This window comes from Choloepus didactylus, chromosome 9 (genome assembly GCF_015220235.1).
Source record: "Choloepus didactylus isolate mChoDid1 chromosome 9, mChoDid1.pri, whole genome shotgun sequence".
Lineage (NCBI taxonomy): Eukaryota > Metazoa > Chordata > Mammalia > Pilosa > Megalonychidae > Choloepus > Choloepus didactylus.
Genome location: NC_051315.1, coordinates 94,227,479 through 94,254,272, shown reverse-complemented (window position 1 = coordinate 94,254,272; position 26,794 = coordinate 94,227,479). Strand labels below are relative to the sequence as shown.

General features: G+C 39.8%; 1 protein-coding gene across 8 annotated transcripts in view; it reads right to left on the bottom strand.

Annotated features, from left to right (window-relative positions):
• Window positions 1-26,794, bottom strand: part of KIAA2012 (KIAA2012 ortholog) — a 144,045-nt gene that overhangs the window by 29,610 nt on the left and 87,641 nt on the right. For all 8 annotated transcript variants that reach the window (XM_037848771.1, XM_037848772.1, XM_037848773.1 and 5 more), the window contains one exon: window positions 21,275-21,347. In XM_037848771.1, coding sequence (XP_037704699.1) covers window positions 21,275-21,347 — 73 coding nt within the window. The remainder of the gene's footprint in view (window positions 1-21,274; window positions 21,348-26,794) is intronic.

Sequence of the window (26,794 nt, the reverse complement as noted above, 5' to 3'; positions counted from 1 at the left end):
ATTCACAGGTTTTCTAAAGAAATAAAATATTTCAGATATAGTTCAAACCTTCATTGTATCACCAAACAATCCCATTCTCTCACTCCTTCCCCGGAGGTAGCCATGATCTTAAATTTGGTATTTATCAATTCTCATGGATATTTTTATACGTTTACCACATATGAATGAACTTATAAACAACATATAGTATTATTTTACATATTAAAACTTTATATAAATGGTAATTTTTGCAACTTGCTTTAACATATTTTTGAGATTAATCCATGTTAATACATGTAGCTTTCTTTCATTTATTTTAAGCTGCTGTACAGTATTCCATTGTAGAAACATACCACAATTCATATATCCATTATACTGTTGATAACTTTTAAAAGTTTTCAATATTTCATGATTACAAACAATGCTGCAATGAACAGGTGAACTCTGTTTATATGAGCAAGAGTTTCTATGAGGTATACCTGGCAGTAGAACTATTGGGTTGCAGGGTATATGCATCTTTGGTTTTAATGGATATTTCAAAATTGTGCTGAGTTTCTGAAACTTCACATCCTTATCAATAATGGATATTTATAGTCAATCTGATTCATATGAAATGTTATCTTTTGGCTGTTTTACTTTGAATTTTCCTGATTAATAGCATGGCTGAACCTTTTTTATTTGGCCATTTATTTGGATTTCCTCTTCTGTTAATTGTCTTTTCGTACCTTTTGTCTATTTTTCTTTGTGGTTGATTGTCTTTTTCTTTACCTATTTGTAGAAGTTCTTGTATTTTGTATACTAATCCTTTGTTGGTTACATGCATTGCAGATATCTTCTTCCAATATATGGTTTGTCTTTTAACTTGTTTATGATGTCTTGTGAAAAGCTTTAGATTTTAGTATAGTCAGATTTATCAGTAATTTTCCTTATGGCTTGTGTTTTTGAATCATGGGTAAGAAATTTTTCCTTTCCCCCAATTCATAAAGATATTCTCCTTATATTTTCTTCTGATAGTTTTGCTTTTCAAATTTATATCCTAATATGCCTGATATTTATTTTGTGAGGTAAGGATCTAAAAACTGGAAAACCAGTTATATCAAAATGATATAGTGAATAATAGTACATCTTTTCCCCACTGTTTTATTATGTTACCTTTGTCATATATCAGATTTCCGTGTATGGATGCATTTTTTTCTGAATTATCTATTCTCTTCTGTCTGGCTCTCTGTCTGAGCCAACATCATACAGAATTATTTATTATAGAAAAAATAATTTTTGATATTTGCCAGGGAAAACTCTTCAACTTTGTTTTTCTTTGAAATTGCATTGGTTATTTTTGACCCTTCTATATGATTTTTAGGATCAACTCATCATGTTCCAACAAAAACCCTGTTGGGGATTTTAAAATTGGAATTGTACAGAATTTATAGATTAATTTAGGAAGAATAACCATGTTTATGATACTGAGCTTTCCTATCTATGCACATTATATTCAGCATTATATAGAGACAAAGCTACTTTAATAAAGTTTTATAATTTCATGAAAGTCTCACAATTTTTAAAATTTATTATTAGATTTTAAATATATGTACATATAAATTTTTCTACTGTAAATGTTATATTAAAAATATATTTCCATATGTTTAAATCCATGATTTCATTATGCTGCTTGAAAAAAAGAACTACATTACTGTTGGAGGATGCTAAGAACCACTTCATTATTATGAAAACTGGTAAATAAAGGAAAAGCCTTTATCCTGCCTTCCTATACAACTTTACCATTGGATATGTAAATAGTAGATAAACCAGTTTCTCTTTATTGGAGGTTCCCAAAGAATAAAGGAAGAAGGAATATAGAATTTCAATACCACTATGTTGCAATCTCTAATGAATTAATGGATCTCTAGCTGTTGGAGAAGAGACAAGCAAACATTATGTCTCCTGATGGAAGAAAACAATGCCCTCCATGAAGTCGTCTTGTCAAAAGGAAAAACCAAACCTGAATCTGATCAAACCTCTAGATCTAAGTACTAATTTATAGGAAATATTGAAAACAGAAAATAATCATGTTAAACTACACCATGAGGATGCAATCAGCAAAATCTAGATTGTGGGAAACTATAAGACAAGTGTCCAATTTCCTAAAAAATTAAAAGGAAGGGGGGAAAAAAGAAATGAAGGGAACCTATAAGTTAAATGAGACTTAGAGACCATTTCAACCAAATATGAACAAACTCTAAAAAATTATAAACTTGAGCACAGATCAAATATTCAATTGTATTAAAGAATTATTCTAATTTTTAGGTGCAATAGTGGTATTATAGTTATGTCAAAAGAGTCCTTTTTTATCTTTTATAGATACATGCTGAAGTATATATAGGTAAAATAATATGATTCTGGAATTTGTTTCAAAATAATATGGAAGGGGAGAAGGAGTTGGGGATATAGGTGAACAGTATTGGCCAAGAGATGGTTACATGGGATTCACTGAGCTGTTCTGTCTACCTTTGGGTATGTTTGGAATTTTTCAGAATAATATTTTTAAATTATATTTTAAATTGTGCTTTGGTTTGAAACACAATTTTTTTCCTCAACTAATTCTTATGTATTGATCTGTAGTTAGTAATATTGCTGAATTCTTTTATTTCTTTTAATTGTTTGCTTTTTAATGATTGGTCTTTTAATGGCTTGTCTGTAGTATCTCTGATTTTCCAGGTAAATAATAATATTGTCTGGAAATAATGATGGTGTCATGTCATTCCCCTTTTTCCATCTTTTTACCTTAAAAAATATTTTTATTGTGGTAACATATACAGCATAAAATTTGCCATTTTAACTATTTTTAAATGTACAATTCAGTGGCATTAATTTCATTTAACATGTTGTCCTACCATCATCACCATTCATTATCAAAACGTTTTTATCACCCAAAACAGAAATTCTGTACCCATTAAGCAGTAACTCCCCATTCTTCCTTCCCAACACCTGATAGCCTCTAATCAACTTTCTGTCTCTATGAGTTTGCTTATTCTAGATTGTTCATATAAGTGGAATCCATCCTTCTACTTTTCATTTTTTTTTTTTGCTTTTCTTATTGTGCTGGCCAGGACTCTAGGACAACATTGAAACAGAAGCAATGATAGAGGGCATCCTTGTCTTACTCCCATCTCTAAAGAGATTGCTTCTAAAGTTTCACCATTCATGTATGATATTTACTGTAGAGTTTTGGTAAATACTTTTATCAAAATTAGGAAGTTCCCTTCCATTCCTAGTTTGTATTTTTTATCATGAATGGGTGAATTTTATAAAATATTTTTCTACATCTATTAAGATTGCTCTAAGGCTTTTCTCCTTTAACATCTTGATGTGAATTATATAAACAGGTGTTCAAATGTTAGACCATCTTTGAATTTCTGGGATAAATCAAATCCCAGTCATGGGATTCAGTCTGGTATATATTTGTTTAAATATAAACTTAAACATTTGATTGACTAATATTTTATTTAGGATTTTTGCATCTTTGATCTTAAGTGAGATTGAATGGTTTATAATTGTCCATTTCATGCTTGTCCTTGTCTCCAGTTTCAACTGCTTTTGGTTTTCAAGAATTTAGGTCCCATGTTAGAAATAAACTTTCTTTCCTGGAAGGTGAAGAGGATCTTAAGAATCAAGGGACAGCAAGTGTGTTCTGGGATTCTGGGGACTTCCCTGTGTTTTCCATCCTGGGCTAAGTGGGAGTGAGTTAGAAATATTCTGAAGAAGGATTCACCACTTCCCCACTCACTCCTCCTCTGCTAAGGAGAAGTTGAAATAGTTTCCAGAATAAAAAATATAGTACTGGCATGTGTTGGTCATCTGGGCTGGACCAGCAGAGGAGGAGGAGGGGCAAGATGGTGGCATAGAGAGGAGTAGAATTTAGTTAGTCCCCTGGAGCAATTAATAAACAACCAGGAACAACTAGTAAATAATCTGGTACAACTGCTAGGGGACAACCGTGACGGTCCACACAGTGTACACCAACCTGGAATGGATGGAATGGCTGAGATTGCAGCATAAAAGCTGTAAGTAAAAACTGTGGAACCATGACTGGAGCCCCCTCCCTCCACAGCAGGCTGAGCTGCAAGACCTCATTGTAGGAGAAAGCAGCATTCCCAGAGTGAGCGAATATAGCTCAGCCCAGCTCCAACTGGGGTATTAATTAACAAATGTGGACTGCTGCATATAAACTACAAACATAGACAAACTGCTAACAATCAGCAAAGTACCCTGAGGTCACTCCTAATGGAGAGGAGGTGGGGCTGATGGGGAAAAAATTTAATTAAAAAAAATAGAAGGAAAAATACAGAGACTTTTAGAGACTGACCTTAGAGAGCCAGAAAACACTTGTACCCTGGGAAAGGGAGCCCAGAAGACCGGGTGCTCTCTCTGACTGATGGGCAAAACTGGGGGGGCTGTGGACTGGCTCTGAAAGGGGGCTTTCTTTCCCTTTTTCTCTCTCTCAACCTGAGTGGCTCAGTGTAAAAAGCCATTTTCAGTTTGTAGCACTCTGACCCAGACAGGGGTTGAGTTAAAAGAGTCAGAGAGACAAAGGAGCTATTCAAATGCAGAAGATAACTCCCTAGGGGGTGTATCTTCCCTAAGAGGAAGGAGGTGGGGCTCAGCTCTAGGGCCAGCCCACCCTTCAGAACTCAGACCCCAGAGCCTGGGAGAAAACAGTCAAAACAGAAACAAACTAAGCTAAGAATTAAAGGGGCCACACCTCCTTATACCAGTCCAGAGTAACAGGCTGACAGGCCCACATGCTGGGAAGGTTAGGAGAAGCACAGTAGCTAGAGGCCTCACAGGAAAGTGTGTCAATCTTCTAAGACACACCCTCAGGGAAACTTGACTCTGAATATAGCCCCACTCTGAGACCTGAACCTGGTCTTGTCTGGGAAAATCTGATTAGGGTAACCAAGGAAACCACATGCCTAGACAACAGAAAACTACAAATTACATTAGGAAAAATGAAGATATGACCCAATCAAAGGAACAAACTTACACCTTAATTAAGATAGAGTTGAGATATTGTTTCACTTTAATGAAACAATCAATTAAAGATTTTCAAATAAACATGCTAAATCATATAAAAAACCAAGTCAATGAGTTCAGGGAAGATATGGCAAAAGAGATGAAGGATGTAAAGAAGACACTGGTTGAACATAAGGTAGAAATCAAAAGTTTGAAAAAACTACAGGCAGAATCTATGGAAATGAAAGGCACAACATAAGAGATTCAAAACACAATGGAAATATACAACAGCAGAGTTTAAGAGGCAGAAGAAAAAACTCAGGAATGGGAGAACAGGACACCTGAAAGCCTACACACAAAAGAACAGATAGAAAAAAGAATGGGAAAATATGAGCAACATCTCAGGGAACTGAATGACAACATGAAGTGCATGAATGTACATGTCCTGGGTGTCCCAAATGGAGAAGAGAAGGGAAAAGGGGCAGAAGCAATAATAAAGGAAATAATCCATGAAAATTTCCATCTCTTATGAAAGACATAAAATTACAGATCCAAGAAGCACAGCATACCTCAAACAGAATAGATCTGAATAGACCTACACCAAGACACTTAATAATCAGATTATCAAACATCAAAGACAAAGAGAGAATCCTGAAAGCAGCAAGAGAAAAGCAATCCATCACATACAAAGGAAGCTTGATAAAACTATGTGAGGATTCCTCAGTAGACACCATGGAGGCAAGAAGGAAGTGGTGTGATATATTTAAGATACTGAAAGAGAAAAACCACCAACCAAGACTCCTATATCTGGAAAAACTGTCCTTCAAATATGAGGGAGAGTTTAAAATATTCTCTGACAAACAGACAATGATGGAATTTGTGAACAAGATATCTGCTCTACAGGAAATACTCAAGGGAGCACTATAGACAGATAGGAAAAGACAGGAGTGAGAGGTTTGGAACAGTTTTGGGTGATGGTAGCACAGCAATGTAAGTACACTGAACAAAGATGACTGTGAGTATGGTTGAAAGAGGAAGGTTAGGAGCATGTGGGACACCAGAAGGAAAGAGGAAAGATAAACACTGGGTCTGTATAACTCAGTGAAACCTAGAGTGTCCAACAACTGTGATAAAATGTGCAAATATGTTTTTACATGAGGGAGAACAAATGAATGTTAACCTTGCAAGGTGTTAAAAATGGGGTTGTATTGGGGAAAAATACAATCAATGCAAATTAGAGATTATAGTTAACAGAAACATTGTATTATGCTTCCTTTAATGTAAGAAAGGCAATATACCAAAGCTAAATGCCTATAAGAGGGGGATATAAGGGAGGGGTATGGAACTCTTGGCATTAGTGATGTTGTCTGACTCTTATTGTACTTTAATTCTATCCTTCCTTTTGTTGCTTTTTAGCTATCACTTATTTTCTTCCTTTTTTCTTTTTCTTTTGTCTCTCTACCTTCTTTGACTCTTCCTCCTTCTTTGTAGAAGAAATGGAGATGTCCTTATATAGATAGTGGTGATGGTAGTGAATCCATAAGTATGTGATTATACATGGAACCATCGATTGTTTACTTAGGATGGAATGTATGGTGGGTGAACAAAACCATCTTAAAAGACAAAAAACAAACAAAAAAAGTGGGTTGATGAAGAAACCTTGAAGGCACTATATTGAGTGAAATAAGTCAGATACAAAAGAATAAATATTGTATGGTCTCACTGATATGAACTAATTATAATATGTAAACTCATAGACATGAAATATAAGTTACCAGGATATAGAATGAGAATGGGGAGTGGTTGCTTATTATGAGCAGAATGTTCAACTAGGTTGAACTTAAATGTTTGGAAATGGACAGGGGTGACAGTCCATTATTGTGAGAATAACTAATAGTGCTGAATGGTGGGTGAATTAGGGGAAAGGGGAAACAGAGTCATGTATGTCACCAGAAGGAAAGTTGGAGGTTAAAAGATGGGAATGTATAAAACAGTGAATCTTGTGGTGGACAATGTCCCTGATTAACTGTACAAATATTAGAAATCTCTTTCATGAATTAGAACAAATGTATGATACTATAACTTGAAGTTAATAATAGAGGGGTATATAGGGAAAAACATACCTATTGCAAACTATGTTCTAAAGTAAGTAGTATTTTTTTTATTTTGAAATAAATTCAAACTTATAAGAACAGTTGCAAAAACAATACTAATCCCATACACAGAACTCCATCATACCCTGACCCCCTCCCCCGATAGCCCAATCCACCAACTTTAACATGCTGTCACATCACTATTTCTTTCCCTCCCTCCCTCCCTCCCTATCTATCATCCATCATCTATTGCTCTGTCTTCTGAACATATGAGAGCTAGCTGCACACATCCTTGAACAAAGACTATAATTCACATATACACTTCCCATGAACAAGAACATTCTTTTATGCAATCCCATTAAGTGCAGCTAAGAAGTACAAGAGATTCAACAATGATACAAAGCTTACATTCTATATTTCCTTTTCCTTATGTCTCAACTGTGTCCCTTTGAGCCTCCTGTCCTCCATACTCCAATCCCATCCAGGTTCATCCTTGGCATTCAATTGTCATCTATTTAGACTGTCTTTTTTTTTTTTTTTCCAATTGTGGAAACATATATACAGCCTGAATCTTCCCATTCCACCCCCTCCCTAGCCTTCCATTAGTGGGATTAATCACCTTTAGAATGTTGTAATGCTCTTTCCCACCATCCATTACTAGAAATTTCCCTTCACCTCAAACAGCAACCCAACACTTATTTCTTAACTCCCCATTGCCCCTTCCCCCATTTCTCTTAACCCATACTCTACTTTTCATCTCTACGGTCATATTCTCTGATAATCTCTTTGTGTTTACTGTGGGGCTTAAAATTAACCTCTTAAATCCATAAAAATCTTCTTCTTCTTTGATACCACCTTCACTACAATAGGACATATAAACTATGTTCCTATACTCCTCCATTCCCACCTTTATATAGTTGTCTAAAATTACATATTTTACGTTGAGTTCAAAACCACTGATTTGTCATTAGAGCTTGTGTATTTTATATCATGTAGGAAGTAAATAGTGGAGTTACAGTTAAAAAATTATTGACTTCTATTTGTATTCCATTGTTGTTGGAGAATGTGCTTTGAGTATATTCAATTTTTTTCTTTTTTTTTTTTTTATTTCTTGAGGCTTGTTTTATGTCCCAGCTTATGGTCCCTTCTGGAGAAAGATCCATGATCACTAGAGAAAAATGAGTGTCCTGTTGATTTGGGATGTAAGGTTCTATATATGTCTGTTAAAATTCTCTATATCTCTTTCTCCTTTCTTTGTTTCTCTGTCGGTAGGGCTCCCTTTAGTATCTGAAGTAGGGCAGGTCTTTTATTGGCAAACTCTCTAGCATTTGTTTGTCTGTGAAAAATTTAAGCTCTCCCTCAAATTTGTGCTTTAATCCTTGTTATTTCTTTTCTTCTACTTGGTTTAGGATTGGTTTGCTGTTCATTTTCTAGCTTCTTCAGTTGATCCATTAGTTCTTTAATTTTCGCTCTTTCTTCCTTTTTAATATATGCGTTTAGTGCTATAAATTTACCCCTTAGCACTGCTTTTGCTGCATCCCATAGGTTTTGGTATGTTGTGTTCTCATTTTCATTCGTCTCTATGTATTTAGCAATTTCTCTTGCTATTTCTTCTTTAACCCACTGATTGTTTAGGAGTGTGTTGTTTAACCTCCAGGTATTTGTGAATTTTCTAAGTCTCTGATGGTTATTGACTTCTAATTGTATTCCATTGTGGTCAGAGAATGTGCTTTGAATAATTTCAATCTTTTTAAATTTATTGAGGCTTGTTTTATGTCCCAGCATATGATCTATTCTACAGAAAGTTCCGTGAGCACTAGAAAAGTATGTATATCCTGGTGATTTGGGATGTAATGTCCTGTATATGTCTGTTAAATCTAATTCATTTATCAGATTGTTTAGGTTTTCAATTTCCTTATTGGTCTTCTGTCTGGTTGATCTATCTATAGGAGAGAGCGATGTGTTGAAGTCTCCCACAATTATTGTGGAAACATCAATTGCTTCCTTTAGTTTTGCCAGTGTTTCTCTCATGTATTTTGTGGCACCTTGATTGGGTGCATAGACATTTACGATTGTTATTTCTTCTTGTTGAATTGCCCCTTTTATTAGTATGTAGTGGCCTTCTTTGTCTCTCAAAACATCCCTGCATTTGAAGTCTATTTTATCTGAGATTAATATTGCTACACCTGCTTTCTTTTGGCTGTAGCTTGCTTGAAATATTTTTTTCCATCCTTTCACTTTCAGTTTCTTTGTGTCCCTGTGTCTAAGATGAGTCTCTTGTATGCAACATATTGATGGTTCATTTTTTTTGATCCATTCTGTGAATCTATATCTTTTAATTGGGGAGTTTAATCCATTTACATTCAACGTTATGACCGTGAAGGCATTTCTTGAATCAGCCATCTTATCCTTTGGTTTATGTTTGTCATATTTTTCCCCTCTGTCTATTAATATCCTTTATTGTACCCATACTGAATCTCTTTAGTACTGAACCTTTCTCCAAGTCTTTCTGTCCTGTCTTTGTTTCTCTGTCTGTAGGGCTCCCTTTAGTATCTCCAGTAGGGCTGGTCTCTTGTCAGCAAATTCTCTCAGCATTTGTTTGTCTGTGAAAAATTTAAGCTCTCCCTCAAATTTGAAGGAGAGCTTTGCTGGATAAAGTATTCTTGGCTGGAAATTTTTCTCACTCAGAATTTTAAATATATCGTGCCACTGCCTTCTTGCCTCCATGGTGGCTGGTGAGTAGTCACTACTTAGTCTTATGCTGTTTCCTTTGTATGTGGTGAATTGCTTTTCTCTTGCTGCTTTCAGAACTTGCTCCTTCTCTTCTGTGTTTGACAGTGTGATCAGTATATGTCTCAGAGTGGGTTTTTTTGGATTTATTCTATTTGGAGTTTGCTGAGCATTTATGATTTGTGTATTTATGTTGTTTAGAAGATTTGGGAAGTTTTCCCCAACAATTTCTTTGAATACTCTTCCTAGACCTTTACCCTTTTCTTCCCCTTCTGGGACACCAATGAGTCTTATATTCGGACGTTTCATATTATCTATCATATCCCTGAGGTCCATTTCGATTTTTTCAATTTTTTTCCCCATTCTTTCTTTTATGCTTTCATTTTCCATTCTGTCATCTTCGAGGTCACTGATTCATTGTTCAACTTCCTCTAGTCTTGTACTATGAGTGTCCAGAATCTTTTTAATTTGGTCAACAGTTTCTTTAATTTCCATAAGATCATCCATTTTTTTATTTAGTCTTGCAATGTCTTCTTTATGCTCTGCTAGGGTCTTCTTGATTTCCTTTGTCTCCCGTACTATGGTCTCATTGTTCATCTTTAGTTCTTTGAGTAGCTGCTCTAGGTGCTGTGTCTCTTCTGGTCTTTTGATTTGGGTGCTTGGGCTTGGGTTATCCATATCGTCTGGTTTTTTCATATGCTTTATAATTTCCTGTTGTTTTTGGCCTCGTGGCATTTGCTGAACTTGATAGGGTTCTTTTAGGATTTGTAGACCAATTGAAGTCCTTATCTCTAATTTATCAGATCTACAGCTTCGTGGAGTACACTTTCTCTAACTAACCAGCAGGTGGCGTCCACGAGCCACCTGTTCTCCACAAGCCAGTTCTCCCCTGCTTAGCCTTTTTGGTGAGTGGGGGAGTGAGTCTTGTGGGGTCCAATTGGTGTACCAAGCTTGCGTGTGTAGTTGGTGTTGCCTGCCCTGTATATGGGGCGTGTTTCTGGGCAGTCAGGGAGGGGGGGTGGCCCTAACAATCAAATCTCCCTGGTGATCCTAGAGTTTTAAAGCTGCTGCAATAGTCTAATCCTTCAGTTCAGTCCTGCCACAGTTTGTCTCTGCCACTGACCCACAAGTCCTTGGTATTGGCGTATGGCTCCTGAGACTTGCAAGTGGGCCCCTCTTCCAGGCTGTGCACCCGGGTCCTCTGTTGAGGGATGACTGTGCTATGTCACAGGTGAGTGCCATCCCCCCAGGGCAGTTCTGGGCTGTTGGACTGTGTAGGGAGGCTCCCAGTCTGCTGAAATGATGGCTGAATGGGGCTTTGTTAATTCACACTGCTCCACCTTCCCAACTCTGGGACAATCAGCTGAGGTTGCAGGGAAGGCTAATGTCCATGCCCAGTTTTGTGGTGTGTGCCTGTTATTTGAAGCACTTCCGTCACACTGGGTTGTCTGGGGCAGCTCTGGGCTATGGGGCTGGTGATGGGCAGGAGTGTTTTCTGTCCACCAGGATGATGGCTGTGAGCAGACACCCCCCTTTTCTTGGGAAGTTGTGGTGTTTAGTGAATTTTCTCAGCCACTGGATTATTGCCTTTTGTCTCAGAGCTCTCTTAGTTCTGCTCTTTACTTGACCTGCCCAAATTGAAAGTCTTTGAAGCTTTCTGTATTGGGCTTCTTAGAGTAATTGTTTTAGAAAAAGAAAAAAGGATTAAAAAAAAAAAAAAAAGGGCCCTCCTCAGAGGTCTAATGGGTTATTGAAATGCTAAGAGACAAAGCAACCAGGGCCATTAAGGAAAGGTCCACAGGGCAGAGAGAACAGCTTTTCTTCGGGATTTGCATATGCGCCTCAGGGCCTGAGCTCTGCCCTTCCCCTTTCTATGTTCACCAGAACTCCAAAAATCCTCCGTTTTTATTTTGGAGTTTTTTGTGTTGTTTTTTTTTCTATGCCTGTCTCCTCTCTGCTGGGCTGGCTGCTCTCAGATTCTCTGGTGTCTGGTCTCAGTCTATCTATGGTTGGAGTTTGGATCAGCAGAATGAGTTTCCGATAAGGGCTGCCACTGCAGTTCTCCCTTCTCCTTCCTGTAGCTGACAGCCCCTCCTCCCACGGGACTGAGCCTGGCAGGGAGGGGCACGGGTCCCCTGGCCGCAAAAACTTACAGATTTCGCTGATCTCAGCAGTTCCACGTTTTCATGAGTGTTGTATGAAGTATGCCCAAAGTCAGATTGCTCTGTGGTGTCCAGTCCACGCAGTTCCTGGCTGTCTACCTACTTTCCTGGAGGAGTAACTAAAACATACAGCTCACCAGCCCGCCATCTTGCCACAAAATCCTCTCCCTCAAATTTGAAGGAGAGTTTTGCTGGATAAAGTATTCTTGGTTGGAAATTTTTCTCTCTCAGAATTTTAAATATGTCATGCCACTGCCTTCTCGCTTCCAAGGTGGCCGCTGAGTAGTCACTACTTAGTCTTAGGTTGTTTCCTTTGTATGTGGTGAATTGCTTTTCTCTTGCTGCTTTCAGAACTTGCTCCTTCTCTTCAGTATTTGAGAGTCTGATCAGAATTTGTCTCGGAGTGGGTTTATTTGGATTTATTCTATTTGGAGTTCGCTGGAGTTCACTGGGCATTTATGCTTTGTGTATTTATATTGTGTAGAAGGTTGGGGAAGTTTTCCCCAACAATTTCTTTGAATACTCTTTCTAGACCTTTACCCTTCTCTTCCCCTTCTGGGACACCAATGAGTCTTAAGTTTGGAAGTTTTATTTTATCTATTGTATCCCTGAGATCCATTTTGATTTTTTCAATTTTTTTCTCCATTCTTTCTTCTATTCTTTCATTTTCTGTTCTGTGGACTTCTAGGACACTGAGACATTGTTCAACTTCCTCTAATCTTGTATTGTGAATATCCAGAGTCTTTTTAATTTGGCCAATAGTTTCTTTTATTTCCATAAGATCTTCTATTTTTTTATTTACTCTTTCAATGTCTTCTTTATGCTCTTCTAGGGTCTTCTTTATGTCACTTATATCCTGGGCCATGGTCTTCTTGATGTCCTTTAAATCCTTTGCCATGTTTTCGTTCCTTGATTATAGTTCTTTGATTAATTGTGCCAAGTACTGTGTCTCTTCTGATATTTTGATTTGGGTGTTTGGAATTGGATTCTCCATATCATCTGGTTTTATCATATGCATTAATATTTTCTGTTGTTTTTGGCCTCTTGGCATTTGCTTTGCTTGATAGGGTTCTTTCAAGTTGTAAAAAAAAGATACCAATATAATTTTTCAGAAACAGTTTGGTGGCGTACACTTTCTCTAACTAACCAGCAGATGGCGTCTGTGAATCATTTATACCCCTCAAGTCAGTTCTCAACCTTGTCCCCGCGGTGTGTGGGGAAATGATTCTTGTGGGGTTCAGTTGGAGAACTCAGTTTGGGTGTGTTTAACATTAATTCATCAACAGTAACAAATGTACTATACCAATACTATGAGTCAATAATGGAGGGGGCTGTGTTTTGGGATATGGAAAGATTTGAGTTTTCTTTTTTGTTTTTGTTTATTTTCTGGAATAATGGATGCACAGCTGTATGATGGTACTGTGGGCAATTGATTATGCACTTTGGATGACTGTATGGTATATGAATAATCTCAATAAAATTTAATTAAAAAAAGAACCAGCAGAAGAATGCTCCGAGCTCCTTATTGCGGATCCCAGATAGAGACTGGCAGTGTGCAGGAACTGCGCATGTCCCACATGGAGCAACAGGGGAGCAAGGACCCCAGACTGGCCCCTTGCCATTGCCCTTTGCAGTGATACCACTTTCCAGGATGTAAATTTTTATGCAGTCATGGCATGGTCTCAACTCCCTGGCACCTCCCTCTGTCTCCTGATTTTCTCCACAGCTTTCAGAGAAATGTTTCCAACACTGGCTGCTTCTCCCTTCTTTGCACAGGTTGTACTTACTCCTTCTGGAGCTGTTTATTCTTTGAGTTGGGAACTGCTACTGAGGAAAGACCTTCTAAACTAAACTAAACTGAACTACATTACACTATACTACACTACATTACACTACACTGTACTCAAATCATTGGGCAGAGACTCACATTACCTTGGTTTTAATGATTAGCTGTGACTTGACTTCTAGGCCTGGAGTTACTTCATCTGTAAGATAAAAGAACTTCTAGAGATTCTAAATGATCTACATGATTCATTCTGGCTTTAAAAATAACTCTGCCTTAATTTGATGGTGTTTTCCCCAACTTTGTAACTGTTTCCTAAACAGAAACACATGGATGGAATTATAACTCTCAAAGAACCAAGGGCTTTGGAGTCATGAAAACCTGGGTTCATATATTGGCTTCTCCTCTTCTTGGCTGTGTGACATTGGGCAAGTTACTTAATCTCTCTGAGCTTCATTTTCCTCATATGTGAAATAGGGATAATGCATTTTACCTCAGAGGGTTGTGATGAGGATAAAATTAAATAAACAGATATAAAGCATAGTGTCTTGCTTTACACCAAGTGCCAAAAAGTAGTTCCCTTTTCTCTACCTGTGAAATGTCTGTGTGGAAAACCAGCCAAAAATAAAACAAACAAACAAAGCTGTTTAAATTAAACAGTAAACTGGGTGGCACTCAAGGGGTTTTCATGTTTGCCTGCCTCCCACCTTTTCCCTAGGATCTATGTCTGCTTGTTTTTTAGACTTTTAGCTCTTCTGCTTCTGCAAGTCCCCACCCAGGCATGGAACCCACAGGATGTCCCAGCGTGTAGACACATCTCAAGTTACCTTTGGGGAGAGCCCAACCTGGGGTCTTTCTCTAACTGACAAGTAGCCCCTTTTTCTAAGGAGTTCATAGGCCACAGGTGGGATGGCCTCCCCTGCGCCAAGAGGCACTTGTCAGGAACCTCCCTGGAGAGCAGGCACCACAGGAGCTGCACTGCTTAAGTATCAAACGCTATCCAAGTTGTCTGGCCAGAGAAATGGCCTTCCCTGCACATGTCCTGGGGGGTTCCTGATGCAGACCTTGGTTTCCTGCTACTGCCACAGAGTCTGAGGCAGACACAGAGGCAGTGACTGCCGGGCCATTTTGTCCTTCCTCTCCTACCCTGATTTGCCAAGGGGGGCTGGGGGTTGAGGGGGGGGTGAGCCTTTAGAAAACCTGGCTGAATATTCTCTTCATTTGGGTTTCTCTATTTGGGGGGGGGGGGGGTTGAAATGGGGTGGGTATAGCAGCTGGGAGCGTTTCTTTAAATCTCTATTTCCCCTTGACCTTTCATCTGCTTTCTCCCCATCTACCTATGAGAACTCCAGAATCTGCAAACCCTCTTTTTGGTAGCTGTTAACAACCTGGAGAAATAATCTCTGTAGAATCTAGGGTGGTCATTCAGACCTGGGTGTGAATTCCAGTATTGCCACTGCCCAGCTCTGTGACCAAGGGTATGTTACTTAACCTCTCTGGGCCTCAATTTTCTCATCTGGCAAATGGGGATTATAAGAGCTCCTTCTTTATAGGGTTGTTATAAAAGTTAAATGAGAACATGGGTAGAAAACATTAAGCCCTGTTGCTGGCACCTAGTGAGTGTGGCCTGCAGCCCCTGCCTTGAGGCCTTCATTGCAAGGGTATAGATGCACTCAGGGTACCAGTTTATCTGGTAGAGCTAAACCCTGTAACAGAACAATAGCAGAGGGCTTTGAATTTCAGTCAGAATGCAAGTTTGATTTCAGTGAGGTACTAGGGTTCAGTAAACTTCCTCCTTCATGCCGGGCATCACCTCCTCCAGGGAGTCCTCCCTGACCTCTCCTTATCCCTCCCAGCCTGGTCTGGATCAGTTGCCCTTCTTGTGTTCTCTTGGAGCACTCATTACACTGTACTGGAACCATCTATACACACTGTACTGGAACTCAGTAGGGGAACAGCAAATGTTTGCTGAGAGAATGAAGGAAATTTCCACTCATGCCATCAGTGTTAAACACTTAGGAAGGCTTGAAGCTGGTGGCTGAACCCTGGCAGCTATCTCAGTGGTAACAATGAGGATTCTGCTTTTCCCTAAGATACAACTCCAACATCTGTGAATCACAGAAAATGAGAAATAGAGACAGGAAGGTCAATTTTCTTGTTTCAGAGGAGGAAGTGGAAGCCTAGAGAGGTTGAGAGGTTTATCTGAGACCTCACACCAGTGTAGGAGGATTGTGGCTGAAGCCAGTGCTTGACCCACTGGGCTCTTTCTCACTGGCCACCGTTGCCATCAAGCCAGGGCTCAGATGCAATTCAGGGACTGCCGGCCTCCTCCCAGGCCATCTTGTTCATCACCCAGCCAAAGGTGATGTGGGACACAGTGAAGATGGTGGCTGGCCTTCCTGGGTGTGGGTGCAGTGGAGGAAGCTTTGGAAGGAGGTTTGGCTCTGGTCCTGTCTACTGCTTATCAGTGTGCAACCCCGGGCAAGACACAGAGCTTGAGCTTTCAATGGGGCCCTAGAGATTATCCAACCCAATTCCTTGTTTTCTGGAAAAGGAGACTGAGGCTCAGAGAAGTGACATACCCTGTCCTAGACTATGAACCTATCGAAAGGCAGAGTTGGTAACCGAACCTGTGTCTTTGAATCCGAAACCCAATTCCCTCAATGAAGCTACTCCAGTGTTTCTCAATGTTAATGGGCATAGAATCACCTGAGAATCTCATTAAACCAAGGCAGATCTAGGGTGGGATCCCAGATTCTGCATTTCTAACAAGCTCCCAGGTTCTGGCTGAAAGTGACCAGACCAGCAGTTCTCACAAAAAGCACTGGTCTAAATCTTCCAGCTCCGCTATGACATAACTTAGTACACTGGCCCCAATTAGACCAACCTTGTCAGGTCAATGTAGGTGTGGCAGCTGGTGGTGCCCGATGGTGCCCAGTGGTTCCCAGAAACCACTGTAGCATGTTGTCTTCCTCGCATCCTCAGTCCATCCCCATCAGTGTTAGCCATTGGCCATTCCTATTGGCTGCTTTGCTGTCTCTGGTGGAGGTGCTGTTCTGGGCTGGTGGCCGTGGGGGCTGTGTATGCACCCTACTTGGAGGACTCTGCCTTAGTAGTCATTGAATATACTGTTTGTTCACAGAGAGTAGGCCACGCCCAACGTTGAAGTCGTCACTGTCAGCTCTTAAAGGGAGGGGACTTGGCTTTTTCATCTTTAAATCCCCTGAATACTCAATATGTTCATTCACGCAATTCACTCATTCATTTTAAGGAATGTTTGCTAGGCCTGAATAAGGCACAGTCCTTGCCTTCAAGAATCAGACATAACATGAGGCTACAAAGTTGTACCTAATGGTCACCCAATAAGTGTGTGTGTGTGTGAAATTTAATTAGACTTCAAGGCTCAGAGGGAAGTGGAAGCATCATCAGGTGATAGTAAGTGCAATGAACAGCAAGACAGTGTTGGATGCTTCCTAATAAGGGGTTTGTTTTCAAAAGAAGATTGCCCGGCTTCCTAGGCAGCTCCCGTTAGAGTCAATGGAAATTATACCATGTAAAGCCTCACAGAAGCCTCTGTACTTTTGAAAGTTATCAGGCAAATTCACAAATACATTAATTGTTTTTTCTTTCCCTTTGACACCACAAAGACCAATAGAGGAAGTAAGGATATCTTGGCTCCTTTTCTTGGACAAGCCACAGAGTAGACAGCAAAGCACAGTGTTTGTGGCAAAGAGAGAAGAGAAGATACGGAATTTAAAGATGTGTTGTAAAGATAAATGGCCCACCATCATGGCTCTGGACCCAAAAGGTAGGAAAGTGGTAGCATCTGTAAGACAGAGCCATTGCCCACATGCAGCAGAAACCGTGATTGTCCCCCAAGGTCCATTCCCCCTTCACCTTTGGGTAGCTGAGCCGAACCCCCTCAAGTTTTATCTTGGTACATGTACATCCAGCAAGAGACTTCATTTCTGAACATCTTTGCAGCTAGCCAGATGGGCCACTGGCATGTGAGAAGAAGTGGCATATGTGCAACACTTGAATCATGCCCTTACAAGGAAGCTGTAGGCTTAGCACTGACTCTTTGCCTTCCTGCAGCCAGCAAGGTGCCACAGTAAAGGAGGTGGCAGAACAGCAAGAGAGAAGAAGCCTGGGCCCTGGGACAGCCTTGTGGAGTGGAGCTATCCTACCCCCTGCTCGGCAGCTTGGACTTTAACATGAGAGAGAAAGAAACCTTCCATATTGTTTGAAGTCACTTTACTTGAGTTTTTGTTAGAACAGTTGTACCAACATCCTAACTACTCACATCTATCTTGTGAACAAGGCAATAAGGCTTTGAGTCTTTCTTTTTTGGTAGAAGAGAAATAATGGAAATGGCTCATTGGTTTCTGATAGATTCAGCACGACCTGTCCCCCCCCCGCCTTCATTTTTCTGTGCTGCTCATTAGGAACTCCCTGCACAATACACAGGGTTCTCTAAATCTTTCACTCCTCCTAAAAATATTTTAAAGCATTTCTTTTGTGTTCCAAGAGATTATGTCACTAATTTGCCAAATGCAGATTGGATCTGCTGCCTACATCTGGACTTAAGTAAAAGAAGAATTTAAACAGAAGGCCCAAGAAGCCCCCCTGTCACTCAGACTGATTTGGAAAGTCAAGAAATCAGCATGTAATCAACTTAGAACAAGGCTTTCCTGACAAGGTGCAAATTCAAGCTACTAAAATTAAGGTTTTTTTTTTTTTAATAGGCTAATAGCTAGCCCTAGTGGGCACTTATTTTGTGTCAGGCATTCTTCGAAGCAGATTATGTGTAATAACTTCTTTTAATCCTCACAGCCACCCCAGGAGATAAGTACCATTAGTATCCCTGTTTGCAGATGAAGAAAAAGAAGCACAGAGTAGTTCAGTAACTTACTTGAGGCCATGGAGCTAGTAAGTGGTAGAGCTGGGATTTGAACCCAGGCAACGAGAATTTATAACATGCTCTTGATCACAGTGCTGTTGCCAAACAGAGCCCACCCTCCATCCCCTGCCCTGCTCTGCCTCCACCAATATTTCTTAGAGAACAGACTGAATTGAGTCACTGCCCAAATCAGAGAAACAAGCACTAGAAACAAGGCCCAAGACGGTGGTCCTCCAAGTGTGGTCTCTAGACCACCAGCATCAGAATCACCTGGGAACTCACTACCAATACAAATTCTCAGGCCCCAGCCTAGTGATTCAAAACTCTGGCAGTGGCTCCAGCCCACAAATTGGTATTTTAACAAGTTCTCCAGGTGAATTTGATGCATTGGCCTAGGAAATAATCAAGATTGGCCATATGGAAGTTTTATTCTTCCTTGGACTTTGGGGAGGAAGGAGGGAGTGGGAAGAGGGGGTGCTCTGTGTTTAGAACAAGAACAATTTTCCAAACCATCATTGATTTGGAGGTTGCTGATTTGACGTGTCTTGTGAATATATGCACGTGGTGTCCTCACCAAGCCCAAGAGTTGTGCTATTCTCACTGGCTCACCCTTGAATTTAACCATGAAGATCACTACTTGATGGGGAGTAGGAAAACAATTCTGACAATTGGCCCTAAGACCTATGGGGAGAACATTGATCCTTAAATAGTTGAAAAAATTCCTTGCCACTGCTTCCTTTTTTCTTTCAAAGCCTTGAAATCCTATTAAACATTAGTAGTTGTCATTCAGAGCAGGCAAATGCCTTCTTTAATTTTCTGCAGTGATATTTCACTGCATTAAAGACTTTCTGAATATCTGTTTTGGAATGCAGCTGGAGCCCATCCCTTGGTCATGAGATAGGAAATCTGTTTTGATTGACTTGGTCATTGCTCAGACTTGGCCAATGTCCTGTGCTGCCTAAAACCTCCATCACACTTGGCCAAGACCTTGGAGCCTCTTCAGTGTTCACATTGTGCATATGTGATTTACAGTATGGACGATCTGAAGACCGGAGAACATTTCTCCGGTTACTGTTGCTCAGCTTTGAAAATGGAGGTGGCAGGAGCCTCAGGTTAGCAGAAGCCCTGCTTCAAAGCTTGAACAAACACAGGGATCAGGCTACCATAATTTTGTATTATCTAATATCGAGAAACAGTGAGTTTCGTTAAAAATGCAGTACAAAAATAAATTATTTTGCACTAGGATGTCAACTGAAAAAAATGATCAAAATGTAAACAGAAAAAGATCAAGTTTAGGGTGAAACAACAAATCCACGACTTTGCAAATTTATCTCCAGTGTACTGTCATCAGTTTGAGGCCTCCCCAAATGGGATCTAGAGGAGAAAGAGAGAATCCTGCTGTCACTTCCCAAATGGGTAAACTGTGACCGTGAGAGGGTAGATATTTAGTCATTGTGATATCCAAGTCAAGAAGATTAACATTTATTAAGGGGATGCACTACATGAATTACCTCATTTAATCCTCATGCAATCTCGTGAGGGGTGTACTGTTTTCAGCCTCATTTGACAGACAGGACAGTCACAGAGAGGTTAGGGCACAGGCCCTCCAACTCTAGAGCCCAGGCTCCCAACTTAGCTGCTCAGACCTGCTGCTGCTAGCCTGCATAGAGCACCTCTATGTGAATTGGATAAAGGCACCCTACTAGGAGGGCCAGGTAGGGAAAGGAGTCCCTCTGGGAGGATGCAGCTCAGTGCTGGGGTCCTTGGTTTAGCTAGAACACAGGCTGAACTTCAGCCCTTACTTGCTCCCTTTGCTGGGCTCCTCTGTGCAGTAAACAACAAGCATAGCTCTACTGTGTGGCCTTGTGCACTCCCTGAGAATTTAAGGGTTTCTTAGATTTCTGTTTTCACTTCTGCAAGAACTAGAAAAGGTAAAAAAAACAGCTCTGCTACCTGGGCCTAGCCAATTCCTGCATCTCATGGCAAGCCCAGGTATCCACAGGGAAGAGCTTAGTTCCTAGTATAGGACCTGGGGATATGGACTATGTAAAAAAGTCCAGTGGTTCTGGGCCCAATATTTCCTAGAACCATCATTGTACCCTTCCTCCTCCTCCTCCTCATCATCATCAAATGCTGCATTATTTCTGGAGGAAGGCACAATCAAGCAGCTTTGGACATGGAGAGCTGTGGGAGACAGGGGCTGGGTCTCTATAGACACCGGTGCCCCCTCTGTTGGAACGTTAACCCTCTAGGCAGGGACCTTGGTGACCTCGCCTGCACATCCGAGCTCCCATGAAAGCAGAAAGAACAGAGAAGTGAGGCCTGTATGGCCATTTTCCTAATGCTCCTAAAGTCTCCACTCTCATCAATCTGCAGCCTTCTGGGAGGAGAGAAGTCTTCCATTAAGTCTGGGGACATAAAAGCATGCTATTATCATTTGGCTTGTGATGCATTAAAAACATACCAGACTCTGAATTCAGAGTTTGTGTTCTGACTTCAAACCCATTACCCGAGAGGAAATGGGAGGGTCATTCCCCATTAATATCTTTTAACCGTGCAAAGTTCATTCCACCATGACAGAGATAAAAATGATAAAACACCACCAAGCTGTCTCTACCTTGGCTGTCTTGATGATTTTCTCCAAGGGGTCCTCCTGATCCTTCAGGATGGTCCAGTTCATCTTCGCTTTCCTATTAGGTGAACACATGACAAAGAATGCGTAAGGCAAAATAGATGCCAACATTCCTGTGGTCCATCTCTTTGGTATCCAGTTTTCTCAGCTGTTTCTTCTTCTTTTACTGTAAGTGTCCAAGAGAGCTGCTGTCAGTGTGAATGACCTTAAAGAGCTGGGCAGGCTGGGCAGTGGCACTGAGCACTGTTAGGTTCTTAGTTATTCTTTATCTGGATGGAGACTTGTCCTCTTCATTTGTGCAGTGCTCAGTGCTTGGTTTATGTAGGAATTAAATGGGGGAAGGGAAAAAGGGGAGCAGAGGCAAAGGCCAGCAGGCAGAAGGAAGTGGGGCACCTCCTGCAACCTGAAAGAAGACTGATGAGGCTGGAGCAGAGACGGAGAGAAGTCTAAGGATGCGAGGCCTCAGATGCTGTGGCCTTGAAAGCAGGTTAAGGGTACTGGTCTTCATCCTGAGAGCAAATGGAAAGCACAAAGACTTAAAGAACCAGGCTCAGATCAGCCTTTTGTGGAGCTTCCAGGATTATCATGGATGAAGTCTCTTATCACATCTCTGTGAACTGATATAGAAGGAACTTCAAGATATATTAAGTGAAAAAAGCAAGACTCTGCACAATATGTATAATATTCTAACATTCACATAAAATATCTATTCACTATCTAACCTATCTACCTATTAATCTATCTGTTTATCTATGTATTTATCTGTATTTGCTTGTATGTGTATAATACATCTCATGAAAGGCACACAAGAAACTAGCAACAGTGATTGTCTAAAGAGAAGGGAACTGAATGGCTGGGAGACATAAACTTTAATAATTATTTTTTAACCTTTCTGAGTATATTTTAGATTTAAAATTTAAATTAAAAAAAACTAAAACTAAATAAAATGCTTTCTGTCATTTTTAATATGAATTACAAATTCAGTGTCTAAACCAAGTGATTGAAACACAGGTAATAGTACTTGGTGAGTGAGCAAAACAAACTGGGGGACTGCAAATTTGAATCCCAGCTCTGTTCTTTTGACCAAGTGATTTGTTCCTCACCTGTACATTCAGCTAATTGAGTGCCTGCTGTGTGCCAGAGACTGTGCAAGACGTTGGGGCAAAAAGATGAAGGATCCATTTGTAAGAAGCTCACTGACTTGTGGGGAAACAAGAAATCTCACAGCTGCAATATATGTGATAAATGTTGTCACAGATTATGACAAGTCTCTGCAGGACGTCCTGGGAGGTGAAGCTAAACTAGACTGGGGAAGGCTTATTTAACAGGGGACATGTTGGTAAATCTTGCAGAGAAGGGGAGGTAGGAAAATTCCAGGCAGAGGAACCAGTATGTGCTGGTTAGGAGGCAGTTTGGTGTGCCTGAGAGGGCATGTGTGAAATGAGGTATGGACCTGAACTTGTGTGTTGCTTTTGGATTTTTTTTTAAATCGCATTCATTATATTTTTCTATTTATAAAAGAAATATATCTTTGATGCTGAGATTTTAACCTGAAGGCCAATGGGGACACATTCAAGAATTTCAAGCAAAACAGTGATATAGTTGAGCTGTACTTAGAGAGTGCACAGGCAGCAGTGTAGTATTACAGAGCTTGGATAGAAAGTAATAGACTTTGTGAACACAAACTGTAGAGCTGGTTTCCCCAAGCAGCTGGAGTACGTGTCCTGGAGTCCAACTACCTGCACTGAAGTCCCAACTCTTCTCTTCATGCCTGATAGGCTGTGGGAGATACTTAACTCCTGAGCCTCTGTTTTTTCAACTATAAACCTACAGGGGCTAGACTAAATGATCTTAAGTTTTCATTGGTCCTTGGAAAACCTTTCACTGGTCCTGCCCTCCATCCTCAGGCGCAGCATCCTATCCCAAGAAGCAAGGTATGTCTAGGCCCAAGGCAGACTTTTGGAAAAAACTGCTGGGGGGATAGAGGATTTGGGTATCAGAGGTGGGGGCTCTGGTCTACCATGAGCTAGCTGCATGACTTATTGAGCCGGCCTTCCCATCTGTGAAATGGGAGTAATAGTAACTAATGTACAAAAATCTTGAAAGGCTTGATGAGAAAAATACATTTGGAAATTCTGTGTAACATACAATGAGGAACACAAATATAATTTGCTAATTTCACTACCTTCTTAATGATGGAAGGAAATCAGTACCTCATTTGAGTTTTAACTTCAAGGTAGTACAACATTTCATGTGTATTAAAAAGATCCCACACTTTTTCTTTATAAAAGAAAACTGATTTATGAAAATCATAAGGTAACTTGTGTTATTAAAATTAAAATATTTAATCAAATCTCCCCTTCCTCTCAGGTTCTGATGCCAGAAAAGAAATGTACAATCAAATTCCTGCCAGAAACAGAATAGACAGACCTCCTTGATATCAGGCTTTGTGGGTTGTGTGGCTTTGGATGCTACCTCCCTCAGCTACTGGCCATGTCTCTGATTGTCTATGAGCCTCAGTTTTCTCATCTGCACAATGGGGGATCTGCACACTAACCAGGAAGGGGGCTGAGAGAGATTAAATAAGGTTCAATATTTGAAGAGCCTGGCCTGTAGCAGAGATCAGTGAACATTTGCTTCTTTCTCCTTTATGAATAGAATCCTTTATAGGTGTGAACATTCTCTGAGAAAATTATTATTTCATGTAATTCTTAATTCACTGTTGAGAAGCAGGCATGGAGTTTCCAGTATTATTACCTCCATTTCATAAAAGAGGAAACAGTCACAGAAATGTCATGAGGTCACTCAGAATCAGGGAAGATCTAGGGCTTCCTAACTACTGGTCTGATATTTTAATATTGATAATATTCCACTTAATCCTGGGGTTCTTTCTTTTGGAAATGTAACCAAACCAATGTCCTGAATATTTTCCTTGGCAATATTAGTCAAGTGCCCAGTAAACATTGACTCCAGAATCCAGCTTGTGATCCCTCGACAACTTTCCTACCAAGTGGTCACTGAAGCATGTTCGAATTCTTCTAGGGATAGGAATTCCTCTAGGGATAGGAACTTCTCTCCTGAGGCGGCCTGCCCCATCTTCAGACAACTTCTAAAGCTGAAAAATGTTTCATTGTTGCTTCTACTCATGGACCACATGGACCTCCCCATTGTGACCACAGGATTCAATGGCATGGGAGTCCTGCTCTGCTTGTCGGGATGTGCTCACACCCGCCTGTGTGAGAAAAGTGAGGCAGCCACCAACCATGCGGGAGCTGCTCTACTGCCCAGCACAGCTGGCTCTTGTACCCACATTCAGGCAGGTTCCTCTACTTTACATTTGAGGCACCAAATGATAACTGCCTGTGTGATGGCTATGAAGTAGAAGCTTATTTCTCATCCTTCACATCTTCTTTGATGCCAATGTTAAATAGAAATATATTCAATTCTGTATCTAGCATTAATAGACATTATTGCCATTTTCTTCCTCACAGTCTGACCTAACACTAATAATTTATTAACGTTCCTGGAAAAGATCTGTATCTCAATTTACTCATTAACTGACCTTTCTCTTTTTAAAACTTTTATCTTGAAATACTTTCAAACTTATAGGACAATTAAAAAAAAAAAAAATACAAACCCCATACAGAGAACTCCAAATAGCCCTATACCCCAGGTATCCAGAGCTACCAATTTTGACATTTTGTCACATTTGCCAATACATTGCATCTCTCTATCTCTCTATCTCTCTATCTATCTCTCTATCTATCATCTGTCTGCCTGCTTATCTATTTATCAGTCCATTTTCTGAACATTTGAGTGAGCTTAGGCTGTGTACCTCATGTTCCCTGAACACTTAATACTGCTCTGTGCATTTCTAAGACCACAGATATTCACTTATGTAACCACCTTAAGTACAGTAATCAAGTTCAAGAAATTTAACATTGATATAAAGTTCACAGTCTATATTTCAGTTTTTTCATATGTTCCAATAATGCCCTTTTGAGGCTTTTCTCCTCCCTTGTGAGATCACATCCTGGATCATGTGTTGCATTTAATTGTCATTGTCTCTTTAGTTATTCTTTTTTTAATTTTTAATTTGGGAACATATATACAACATAACTTTCCCATCTCAACCACTCCCAAGCATACCATTCAGTGGGATTAATGACATTCACAATATTATGGTACTGTCACCAACTTCCATTACTAAAACTTTCCCTTTACCCGAAACAGAAACGCTACACCCATTATGCATTAACTCCCCATTCCCCCTGCCTGCTGCCCTGGCAAATTGTACTCTAATTTCTGCCTCTATGAACTTGCATATTCTCCAGTATTTTCTTTGTAGTTACTATGGGGCTTAAAATTAACATCCTAAACCTATAATAATCTGATTTGTGTTGATACCAGCTTAACTTCGATAGTATACACAAACTACATTTCTGTACCTGTCTGTTCCCCTACCTCTATAAATATTGCATATTTGTAGCATATTAGTCCCAAACTACTGATTTATCATTACATTTTAATAATTTGCCTTTTAGATCTTGAGGAAGTAAAAAGTGGAGTTACAAACCAAAAACATAATAATACTGGCATTTATATTAACCTGTATTGTTACCCTTAATGGAAGTCTTTATTTCTTGAAGTGACTTCAATCTATTGTCTAGTATCCTTTCCTTTCAACCTGTGAAACTCTCTTTAGTATCTGTTGTAGGGCTGGTCTAGTGGTTATGAACTCCCTCAGCTTTTTTTTTATCTGGGAATATCTTAATCTTTCCCTCATATTACCAGATATAGAATTCTTGGGTGGTGATTTTTTGCTTTCAGCACTTTAAATATGTCATCCAATGCCTTCTAGCCTCCATGGTTTCCAGTGAGAAATAGGCACTTAATCTAATTGAGGATCCCTTGTATATGCTACATTGTTTCTCTCTTGTGGCTTTCAAAATACTTTATCTATGACATACGATGGTTTTGTTATCATATGTCACAGTGTGGGTCTATTTGGGTTTATCAAAATTGGAGTTTATTAAGGGTCTTAAATGTGTCTTGTCATATCTTTCATTAAATTTGGGAAGTTTCAGCCATTATTTCTTTGAATATTCTCTCTGCGCCTTTCTTTCTTCTCCTTCCACAATGCATGTACTGGTATGCTTGAAGGTGTTCCACAGTCTCCTGAGGCTCTGTTCACTTTTCTTCATTCTTTGTTCTGTGCACTCCTTGGACTGGATGATTTCAAATGTCTTCTCTTCAAGTTCATGATTCTTTCTTCTGCCATCTGCAGTCTGCTATTGAACCCCTCCAGGGAATTTTTCATTTCTGTTACTGTGGTCTTCGACTCAGTTTGGTTCTTTATCATAATTTCCATTTCTCTCTTGATATTCTCTTTGCATTCATCTGTTGTTTTTCTGATTTATTTTAGTTATTTGACAATATTTTCCTTTAGCTCTTAGAGCATATTTATGACCACATTTTAAAAGTCTTTGTCTGAAACCTTTTTAG